Here is a 12145-nt window from a genome sequence, read left to right as displayed (position 1 = left end):
GCTATTGCCACAGGTAATGCAGAGGATCAGGAAGCAGCGTCACTCGGTGCTCCTCATAGCCCCGCGTTGGGAGAATCAGACATGGTTCCGGAGCTTACGCAGCTGTCACTGACAGCGCCGTGGCCCATCCCAGTGAGAGCAGATTTCCTCTCTCAAGCTCGCGGCACAATCTGGCATCCCCACCCAGAGCTGGGGCTGCATGCGTGGGTGATCAGCGACTACCCGTCGCTCTGCCAGAAGGAGTAATAAACACCATCATACACGCTAGAGCCCCTTCCACGAGAAGACTCTATGCGTCAAAATGGTCTGTGTTCTCAAAATGGTGCACCGACCGAGACCTGGACCCGCGGACATGTGGGGTGTCAGTCGCTGCTCGTATTTCTACAAGAGCTGCTGGATAAGGGCAGATCCCCATCCACGCTCAAAGTGTATGTGGCGGCCGTTGCGGCGTTCGCTGAACCCTGCACGGCCAGTCATGGGGTAAAAGCGAGCTGGTCATCCGGCTTCCTCAGGGGAGCTAGAAGGATGAACCCCAGCGCCCCCATCGGTTCCTATCTGGGATCTTTCTATAGTTCTCGAAACTATGAAAGCCCCCCTTCGAACCACTTCAATCCGTGGATTTGAAATACCTTTCACTCAAAACCGTTTTCTGACTGCCCTGTCATCAGTCAAGCGTGTGGGAGACCTTCACGCGCTGTCTGTCAGCGCTGCGTGTCTTGAGTTTGGACCAAGTGACTCCAAGGTCATTTTAAAGCCTAGACACGGCTATGTTCCCAAGGTGATCGGTACTCCTTTCAGAGCACAGGTCATTTCCCTATCGGCTGCCAGCACCGATAGCGACGCGGCGCCAATCTCCTTTGCCCGGTCAGAGCACTGAGATTGTATACTGCGCGCTCCGCCGCTTTCAGGCGCTCTGAGCAGCTTTTCGTTTCGTTCGAGGGCGCACCAAAGGTCTCGCGCCTCGAAACAGACACTATCTAGATGGATAGTGGGCGCTATTGCTGCTGCATACGGCGTCAAAAGACCTGCCATGCCCATTGGGCATTAGGGCTCACTCCACTAGAGGCATGGCATCCTCGTGGGCATGGTCCAGCGGGATTTCCATTCACGACATATGTGTGGCAGCGGGATGGACTTCCCCTCCACCTTTGTCAGATTTTACAATATGGAAGTGCCTGCTCTGCAGGCAAAACTACTAGCGGTTTAATACGCTACAGCTCCCCTGGTGAGCTGCACTGATGGGACACATTCCACACAGACCGGCACCGCCGCTCTGTCGTTCCCTTCCCACTATGTGCTTATGTATTACACAATCAATGACCCGCATTCTTGCCGGCCAAATATTATTTCCCCACTCATAAGGGCTCCCCGGGTTCCCCTTAATTCCCTGGGGCTCATACAGTGGATGCTTGGCCGACGGCGTTGACAATGGGTTCCGTAAGCGTAAGCTAGCTTACGCATATCACGAGAGAACCTCTCGTGAAGAGAACGTATCGGTTACCTAACGTAACCTCGGTTCTCTCTAGATGAGGAGCAGTATTGCGTAGCCGGCCGTGCTTTCGCGCCACGGCGACTTTTCACTTCAGTGAATGAAAACCAGGGTTCCAGCCTATGAACTACGGCTTATATGCACTCTAATCACGCCCATTTTGGCGGGCTTTGTTGCAGTGAGCGTGGGCGCCTCTCATTGGATCGCGAGTTACGCCCAAGCTCGTCTATAGGCTGCAGCAGTTGCCGCAGAGCAACCTATGAGCTCGCTAGCTAGCCCGCTCAAGGTCTGCAGCTGCCGCACTGCGTTGACAATGGATACAAAAATTAAGGATAATTTTTTGGCTTCAATATCTCAGAAAAGATGAATCTTTCCCGTAGCGTAAGCTAGCTTACGCAATACTCGTTCCCTCATCTAGAGAGAACTGAGGTTACGTTAGGTAACCGATACGTTTCATCGAGATCAATTAATGTATGCAGAAGTTATAACACACTTCCTGTTTCTCTTTTCGCACCATCATTTAGTTTCCTCGCCACGGCCAAACCGTTCGAGATATCAAAAATCCGCCGGCAATTTTTCATCCTCAATGTCTTGACTTCATACTGACCGAGTTTCGTGGTGATTGGTGGAATTCTCTAGGAGGAGTATTTCAAATTCCATTGCATGCGTTTTCCAAACAACCCTAAATAGACGATTTCCTGTTGGGCTGGGGTAAAAAGTAAAAGTATGAAGGCTATATGAAACGATGAGATCTATATGTGTACCAAGTTTCATATTATTACATGCAAGCATGTTTGATTTATGGACCAAGTTTTCGGACCCGTTCCAGGGGCCGTCGAAGCCCCTGCCACGCCCGGTACCAGCTTCAGCCCGGCCCTAATGGCACGGGTTCTGACCCTTGTGCAAAGTTTCAAGAGTTTTAGAGCACGTTAAGAGCCCCAAAAGTGCCCGAATAGTCGTAAGAAAAATAATATTCTAACGAAAACAATAGCCTTTTCAAGGCTTGGGCCCTAATAATAAAACCTCCCTCCCTATCTCTGGCACGAAGAGGTTAAATTATACTGTGTGTATTATATGACTCATACACATCCGCAGACTATGAATAACTTCCCGTCTGGTTTTCCCCATGTGGAGTTATACATTTTCATGCACACTAAAGAGATATACTAAGTCACTGACCGATGGGCCTGTGACCATATATATATATATATATATATATATATATATATATATATATATATATATATATATATTCTTATATTCTATAGAAGTGTTTTATACCCTGGTGCATCCAAGGGTGTTACATTACTTAGAGCACCGTGATGGGACTCTGTTTCCCAAAGCATTCAGCAATGTCTCGTGAACTGAATTGATAGGCAATGTCTCTGGTTACTCTTGTAACCTCAGTTCCCTGAGATGAAGGGAATGAGACATTGCAAACTTGGCCACACTACTACTTCAGAGTTTTGAGGTGCGAGTGATGCGTTCTTGTCCTCAATCAGAAAATTATGAAGAAATCGTGTGCGAGCGGCTGTTTATATAGGGCAAATTCCCGTCTAAATGGGCGGGGCTCAAACACCATTACCAATCATAAGATTGGTGTTATTATATAAAGGCTTCAACTAGGTAGTCGAAAAGGAATTCCCCAAAGCATTCAGCAATGTCTCTTTCCTTTAATTTCAGGGAACTGAGGTTACAACTGTAACCAAAGACATTTTACAACAGCATTACTGTAGTTTCCATATGGTAACTTGGTTTTAGTAATAGTAACCATATAATATCTATGGTTAGTTTTGTGGTTTTATAAAGTACTGTGCAAAAGCACATAAGATGTTTCACAAAAACATTTGTCTTAAGATGGTTATTTACATCTGCTAATTTAGTGTGTCAATAGGAAATATAAATGTTACACTCCCAAACATTCCTTTTGCAAATAGAGTAGAAATAGAAGAACAGGGAGCCCTGCAACAGATGGCATGGCCCTCACAGAGCCCCCCCACTGAACATTGGGTCAGTCTGGGATTACAGGAAGAGACAGAAGAAATTGAGACAGCCTAATTAAATGAAAGAACTGTGCCAAATTCTCCATGAAACTTGGAACACCCTATCTGCCAACAACCAAGAAAAACTGTGTCCAGGCATAAGTAGGAAAATTGGTGCTGTTTTGAAGGCAAAAGTGTTCACACCAAATATTGTTTTAGCTATTTTTCTGTTTACTGGACTTTATATGACGTTAACTGATTAATGAAAACTATTTATGTCATAATTTAAGAAATCCTCACTTTGAAAGTTTTTCACAAGTGCCTAAAACCTTTGCACAGTACTGTATGTGGCTTATACTTTCACATTTTTAAAGGGTAAGCAAAACACCCTAATAATTTTCTGCTTAGGCCTATGAATATATAAAAAAAATTAATTAATAATTTAAGTTACTCATTTTATGAGAATTCGTAAAAATTCAATTTATTGGAGGTATCGGTATTGGTATCTATATCGCGATATTGGCCTAAAAGTACTTGCTATCATATCGAAAAGAAAATAAGTGGTATCGCCCATCCCTAGACTGAAGCCTTCCTTATTTGACGTTTTCATGGCCGTGGATTATGATAATTGTGAATGAACGTGCATGCATGCTCGATTTAGGATCATTTGGAATTCACTAACATGCACACGTTTTACTAACATATCTGGGGAATACAAAGCGTTCGTGAATTCGGTGGAAAATTTTCGGGAAGCTCCATTTTACGCATAAATTACTCCAAATTTTTGGGGATATTTACGAAATGTTCATGAATGAGGCCCAGGGAGTTTAAAAACACCATTTTTTTTGTACTTTTGTACACAATTTGATGTACTTGACTCCTCACATAGTTATGAGGTATTATAACATAGTTAGTCACTGTCCTCAGACTTTTCCAAACATGTCCAGCAAACACTGTCTTATGACATTTTTGTTCTCTCGCTGTCTCTTTAATTGTGTCACAAATAAACACACACCTGCTCTTTGAGCTCTGTGAGCTGATTGGTCAGGTTGGAAACCAGCCTCATTGTGGAATCTAGTTTCTCCTGCAGACTGCGCAGTTCATTCTGCTCACCCTCTCCATCGGTGCTGACCAGTGACATGGCCCTCATACGTGGAAACCAGTCTAGATTGTGCTCCTAAATAGGGGTGAGAGATTTCTTAAAGGAATATTCTACGTTCAAAACAAGTTAAGCTCAATCGACATTTGTGGCATAATGTTGAAAAATTATTCCCACTTGTCACTCCTTATCTTTAAAAAAAGCAAAGATCAAGGTTACAGTGAGACACTTACAATGGAAGTGAATGGGGACAATTTTTGGAGGGTTAAAAGGCAGAAATTTGAAGCTTATCATTTTTGAAAAGCGCTAACATAAATCCTTATAAAAAATGTGTATTAATTGAGCAGTAAAGTTGTTTAAATCATCGGTTTTACAGTCATTTTAGAGTTATGGTGTTTACAGCTTATGTCATCATGGTAACAAATTAGTCAAATTTGACTTTACACAGAAAAGGTTAAGCGATTACATCACACTAAAATCAAGTTAGCATGCAAATTGTATTATGTCTTGTGGATTTACTTCTGAAATAGTGAGTACTGTAATGTTTACAGATATAATTTTTCTCAGACATGTTCTTGTCAGGCATTGTGAAATTCATCCACTATATTCTTCCTAACCATTTAATATCTGCCAAGATATTATAAAAAACATTAATTGCAGTGAGATTTGGCTCAATGACAAACCGAATGCACCATAAAAGTAACAAATAACCTAAATCTGTTCCTGTTAAAGACTCATGAGAAATATAATATAGAGAGTGGGCACCATAGGTCCCCTCACCTTGATCATCTGAGCAACGTAGCTCTCAGGGCCCGTGTATTCAGTGGAGTCTTTGACCCGCACCAGTACAATGAAGAACAGATAGTGCCACAAGTTGTGCTCTTCTTTAATGTGCTCCTCGAACGTTACTGTTTTATTATCAAATTTATCTCTCTCCAGACCTGGGTAAACAGAAACATATGACCTAAATTACAAGTCTATGTATATTATAGCTGATTTGCCTGCAGATCATTTATTTGCAGAGAAACATATTTTCATAGAGGGTGTGCTCTCTTTCTTACCGCAGATGAAGCATGTGGTCTTTAAGATCTCCTCTTTCCTCTGCTTCTCACTTCTCAGGTCAGCAAATGTGTCAATGATGACACCAAAGATTAGATTCAACACAATGATGATCACCAGGAAGAAGAACAGCAGGTCATAAACGACCCGTGCAGCAAACAGATGCTCCTATATAAACACACACACACACAGGTTTTGCTTGACTTTTTATGGTTTTAAAAATGTCTATTGGTATCGAGGCCATCTATATGCTAGAGTACTTCTCAAAGTTGACTAAAGTAACCTAGTTAGCAATATAGTTATAATATTTAATATCAGCAACATAGCTGATACTGAATGACTAGGGCTACTAATCAGATAAAAAAAAATCTGTATATTATTAACATGTGATGGGCGTGAGGAATTTGTTCAATATACGTTACTGAATTCATGCTTGATACATACTCTCACAAAACTTTAAACAATGCCTGAATAACAAAAAGCAATAATTCTAGTGATGAAAATATAATTATTACTTTTAGGGCATATGCAAAACTGTTCCTTTTCTTTACTTGTAAATCTTACCAAAAAGTACTGGTTATTTAAGTGTAAAATGATCCATCGGGGATGGAGTGGGAGTTCAAATCAGCCCAGCGGAGGGCAATGGAGACACCAGAATGGAAATATTAATAATTATACCCAGTCAAAAAATACATAAATAGGTTAGATACATATGCTTGTACACTGTTACTGATTACATACGAGTATTTTAAATTAATATTAATTGACATAAATTACATGTCTCTATTCTTTTCAAACATAAATGTTTAATTTTAGAGTATGCTTATCCAGTAAAATACTATTTGCCATCTTTTTACTCGTGAAATTAGATATTACATTTGGCATTTTCAGGACTAGCATTATTATACATTATATTCAGCATCATATAGAGTTTAATATAGTACAATAATCTGTAAACACATTGCAGAAGATTCACTCTAGTGCAGAAAAATCACATCCCAGTGCTCATTGTATTACATGCACTTACATGTTGAGGGGAAACTATTTCAAATACTTTTAAAACCAGCAAACTTTGAGCTCTGAGACATTTGTGCAATATCCATAAGAGCTGCACAATTGATTACATTGAAGCTGAAATAGAGATTTGATGTTGCTCGATTACTAAACCACAAAGCACTATTTAATCAAAATGATGGCACTCCCTTTATACATTGTGACCAGTTTGATTGACATGGATGCACGGGCTTGCTTGCTCACTGAAGTCTAATGGAGACTCGCTTGTGGTAAAGACAGTTTTGCACAATTTTCACTGGGATGTAAAGTGACTGATGGAGCTTCTCTGTGCTCACTGCACATATCCAACTAATTGATAATTCATTGGTAGTTGTTAATTTTCATTAACGATTATTATCGATTTTATTGATTAGATGTAGCAGCACTAAATGTGACGCACTATAATATTTTGTAATGGCAAAATAAACCAGATATATTGATGACTCAGTTTATTCGCAGAGGCTTATACAAATCTTTGAGCAATAAAATGTGTGTACCTCTTTAGACGGCTTGCGCAGAACATCTCCAACTCCACCACCACTCCTGAGACCGTGGCTCAGTACAGTAATCATACACATCCATAGTGAATCACATGCTCGCTCAACATCTATACAAACACACACATACATTCAGTACATGTTCAGTCATTTATCATTATAATATTTAATGCAAGAACTGTCTAAGGACTAGTGTATGACTGATGCGTAACGCTGAAAAAAAAAAAAATTCTTACTCAGTATTTTTGTCTTGTTTTGCAGAAAAAATATATAAACATGCTGAAATAATGTTTAGATATAATGTTTAGATGTGTTATACTTTTTTATGTCTTATACCATATTGCTTCTCAAGTAAATGTATCTTGTTTTAAGAATGTTTAGATATTTATACTGAAAAACAAGACAAAAATTCAGAGTAGGGCAATTAATTTTTGCAGGGATCATATAATAGATCATACAGTTTAATATCTAAATGCTTAGATAAGTTGCACTGCTCACCCTCTTCATCATCCACAGGCAGACATGACCCATTTTTCCCTCTGCAAACCCCCTCAGAAAGGAAACCAGAGGCCAGGTTAACTCCCTCCTCTGTGGCACACATATACAAACACCACAGAAAATAATTTTAACCAAAAAGTGGCAAAGTTAAACAAAATGAACCTTGTGAATTGTTTTGATATGTGTATGTATGTGTGTTACCCAGAGTGTTGTTGTGGATGTGGTTCACCTCCAGGATAAAATCATCTTTAAAGAACATATATCCCACAATGGAGAATAGGTACACCAGGATGAGACCTAGGACAGCGGTCAGCACGATAGAGCGACCGTTTCGTGTCACACTCTTGATTACATTCAAAAGAGTCTCCTCCCTGTTCACCAGGTCAAACAACTACACACACACGTACAGAAGTAAAATTACTCTTGTAATTATAATAAAAGATTAAATTCAGCAATAGAAACATTACATTTTCATTGTACATTTATATTTACACCCCTATTTAATATACAAGTCACATATGCAAATATTTGGTATGTATTTCTATCTTCATTTTAAACATATGTAAGTGTAACACTGTTTTAATAGTGAATGGTTAATATAATGTTTTCAGAGAGACCAGTAGACTGTAAAAGAAGACGTGTCCAAAAAGGCCCAGAGTGCAGATGAGAAGATAAAGCAGATGAAACAGGAACTCTCTGTCCATCACCATCACCCGGTAACCACGAGTGAATGTCCCCCGGTTACCCACAAAACTCAGCATGAACACTATCTTATTGCACACCTGCACAGACATAGAATGGGGATAGAGTCAAGTCAAGCCTTCATCTACATGTGTGTGTGTTTGTGTGTATTCTTACATTAAAAGCTCCCAGCAGTGTAAGCATATGTTGCAGACCCACTGAGAAGCCCAGCTGCAGAACAGTGGAGATGACCAGAACTCTTACTGCGTTCGGCCTCGGTGACATCAACACAAACCCCAATGAGCCCAACAGACTCACCCAAAGCAAGAGAGAAAGAGAGGGATCCAGTGGACCTGAAACACACACACCACAGGTAAGGTATATACATCCTCCTGAGACCTGAGTGTGACTGCTGTGTGCATTTTCTATTTCCTTTTTTTTTTCTCCCCAATTTGGAATGTCCAATTCCCAATGTGCTCTAAGTCCTCGTAGTGGCGTAGTGGCTTGCCTCGATCCGGGTGGCAGAGGACGAATCTCAGTTGCCTCCGCGTCTGAGACCGTTAATCCATGCACATCTTATCACGTGGCTTGTTGAGCGCATTACCATGGAGACAGCGCGTGTGGAGGCTTCACGTTACTCTACGTGGCATCCACGCACAACTCACTACGCGCCCCATCGAGAACAAACCACATTATAGTGACCACGAGGAGGTTACCCCATGTGACTCAACCCTCCCTAGCAACTGGGCCAATTTGGTTGCTTAGGAGAACTGGCTGGAGTCACTCAGCACAACCTGGATTCGAACTCGAGACTCTAGGGGTGGTAGTCAGTGTCTTCACTCGCTGAGATACCAGGCCCCCTTCCATTTCCCTTTTTGATTTGTAACTAGTAGCACCTAATAAACATGCTAAATAAATAAATAAATAATAATTAAAAAAAATTTCTAGAGCAGAGTTTTCCAAAAAACTGGATGTCCACATATGTGTACAGTGGGACTAAAAGCTGGGTAAACCTGCTTGGGAACAATATGTACTGGGAAAAGCACAAATAAACTAATATACAGGTGAAACTCGAAAAATTAGAATATCGTGCAAAAGTTCATTAATTTCAGTAATTCAACTTAAAAGGTGAAACTAATATATTATATAGACTCATTACAAGCAAAGTAAGATATTTCAACACTTTATTTGATATAATTTTGATGATTATGGCTTACAGCTTATGAAAACCCCAAATTCAGAATCTCAGAAAATTAGAATATTACATGAAATCAATAAAAAAAAAGTATTTTAAATACAGAAATGTCGGCCCTCTGAAAAGTATAATCATGCATATGTACTCAGTACTTGGTTTGGGCCCCTTTTGCATTAATTACTGGCTCAATGCGGCGTGGCATGGATGCTATCAGCCTGTGGCACTGCTGAGGTGTTATGGAAGACCAAGATGCTTCAATAGCGGCCTTCAGCTCTTCTGCATTGTTTGGTCTCATGTCTCTCATCTTTCTCTTGGCAATGCCTCATAGATTCTCTATGGGGTTCAGGTCAGGCGAGTTTGCTGGCCAATCAAGCACAGTAATACCATGGTCATTGAACCAGGTTTTGGTACTTTTGCAGTGTGGGCAGGTGCCAAGTCCTGCTGGAAAATGAAGTCAGCATCTCCATAAAGCTTGTCTGCTGAAGGAAGCATGAAGTGCTCTAAAATGTCCGGTAGGCGGCTGCGTTGACTCTGGACTTAATCAAGCACAGTGGACCAACACCAGCCGATGACATGGCTCCCCAAACCAACACAGACTGTGGAAACTTCACACTGGACTTCAAGCATCTTGGATTGTGTGCCTCTCCATTCTTCCTCCAGACTCTGGGACCTTGGTTTCCAAATGAGATGCAAAATTTGCTCTCATCAGAAAAGAGGACTTTGGACCACTGAGCAACAGACCAGTTCTTTTTTCTTTAGCCCAGGTAAGACGTTTGACATTTGAAGCCCATGTCCAGGACCCGTCTGTGTGTGGTGGCTCTTGATGCAGTAACTCCAGCCTCAGTCCACTCCTTGTGAAGCTCCCCACACATTTGAATGGCCTTTTCCTGACAATCCTCTCCAGGCTCACGGTCATCCCTGCTGCTTGTGCACCTTTTTCTTCCACACTTTTCCCTTCCACTTAACTTTCTATTAATGTGCTTTGATACAGCACTTTGAGAACATCCAACTTCTTTTGCAATTACCTTTTGAGGATTTCCCTCCTTGTGGAGGGTGTCAATGATGGTTTTCTGCACAACTGTCAGGTCAGCAGTCTTCCCCATGATTGTGAATTCAACTGAACCAGACTGAGAGACCATTTAAAGGCTCAGGAACCCTTTGCAGGTGTTTAGCTGATTAGAGTGTGACACTTTGAGCCTACAATACTGAACCTTTTCACAATATTCTAATTTTCTGGGATTCTGAATTTGGGGTTTTCATAAGCTGTAAGCCATAATCATCAAAATTATATCAAATAAAGGCTTGAAATATCTTACTTTGCTTGTAATGAGTCTATATAATATATTAGTTTCACCTTTTAAGTTGAATAACTGAAATTAATGAACCTTTGCACGATATTCTAATTTTTCGAGTTTCACCTGTATATATATATATATATATATATATATATATCATCAAAAAAGTTTTTCAGGACACTGTATATTAAAGATACTTTTGTAAAAATCCAAATATCTTTACAGATCTTTATTGTAAAGGGTTTAAACAATGTTTTCCATGCTTGTTCAATGAACCATAAACAATTAATGAACATGCACCTGTGGAACGGTTGTTAAGACACTAACAGCTTACAGATGGTAAGCAATTAAGGTCACAGTTATAAAAATTTAGGACACTAAAGAGACCTTACTACTGACTCTGAAAAACATTCTGCGTGAATGTGCCTTAGGCATGCTGCAAGGAGGCAAGAGGACTGCAGATGTGGCCAGGGCAATAAATTGCAATGTCCGTACTGTGAGACGCCTAAGACAGCGCAGGACAGGAAGGACAGCTGATCATCCTTGCAATGGCAGATCACGAGTAACAACACGGATCGGTACATCCAAATATCACACCTGCGGGGCAGGTACAGGATGGCAACAACAACAACTGCCCGAGTTACACCAGGAACACACAATCCCTCCATTAGTATTCAGACTGTCCACAATAGGCTGAGAGAGGCTGGACTGAGGGCTTGTAGGTCTGTTGTAAGGCAGGTCCTTACCAGAAATCTCCGGCAACAACGTCGCCTATGGGCACAAACCCACCTTCACTGGACCAGACAGGACTGGCAAAAAGTGCTCTTCACTGATGAGTCATGGTTTTGTCTCACCAGGTTTGATGGTCGGACTCACGTTTCTCATCGATGAAATGGGCGTTACACCAAGGCCTGTACTCTGGAGCGGGATCGGTTTGGAGGTGGAGGATCCGTCATGGTCTGGGGAGGTGTGCAGGAAGGGTACCACATATGGGAGGAGGATGTCTTCCCTGTAACACACAGCATCATCAGACTGAGCTTGTTGTCATTGCAGGCAATCTCAATGCTGTGTGTTACAGGGAAGACATCCTCCTCCCATATGTGGTACCCTTCCTGCATGCTCATCCTGACATGACACTCCAGCATGACAATGCCACCAGCCATACTGCTCATTCTGTGTGTGATTTTCTGCAAGACAGGAATGTCAGTGTTCTGCCATGGCCAGCGAAGAGCCTGGATCTCAATCCTATGGAGCACGTCTGGGATCTGTTGGATCGGAGGGTGAGGGCTAGGGCCAT

General features: G+C 41.4%; 1 protein-coding gene across 1 annotated transcript in view; it reads right to left on the bottom strand.

Moving 5' to 3' along the window:
- The window catches only part of LOC127653657 (inositol 1,4,5-trisphosphate receptor type 1-like), a 64521-nt gene that overhangs the window by 9244 nt on the left and 43132 nt on the right, over positions 1-12145 (bottom strand). Inside the window, exons 51-58 of the mRNA XM_052140427.1 lie at positions 8536-8711; positions 8295-8459; positions 7879-8068; positions 7678-7767; positions 7180-7289; positions 5632-5797; positions 5351-5511; positions 4487-4648 (exon numbers count right to left, since the gene is read on the bottom strand). Of these exons, the coding sequence (XP_051996387.1) occupies positions 4487-4648; positions 5351-5511; positions 5632-5797; positions 7180-7289; positions 7678-7767; positions 7879-8068; positions 8295-8459; positions 8536-8711 (1220 nt within the window). The remainder of the gene's footprint in view (positions 1-4486; positions 4649-5350; positions 5512-5631; positions 5798-7179; positions 7290-7677; positions 7768-7878; positions 8069-8294; positions 8460-8535; positions 8712-12145) is intronic.

Source organism: Xyrauchen texanus, chromosome 13, assembly GCF_025860055.1.
Source record: "Xyrauchen texanus isolate HMW12.3.18 chromosome 13, RBS_HiC_50CHRs, whole genome shotgun sequence".
Lineage (NCBI taxonomy): Eukaryota > Metazoa > Chordata > Actinopteri > Cypriniformes > Catostomidae > Xyrauchen > Xyrauchen texanus.
This window is presented reverse-complemented; position numbering and strand designations above follow the sequence as displayed.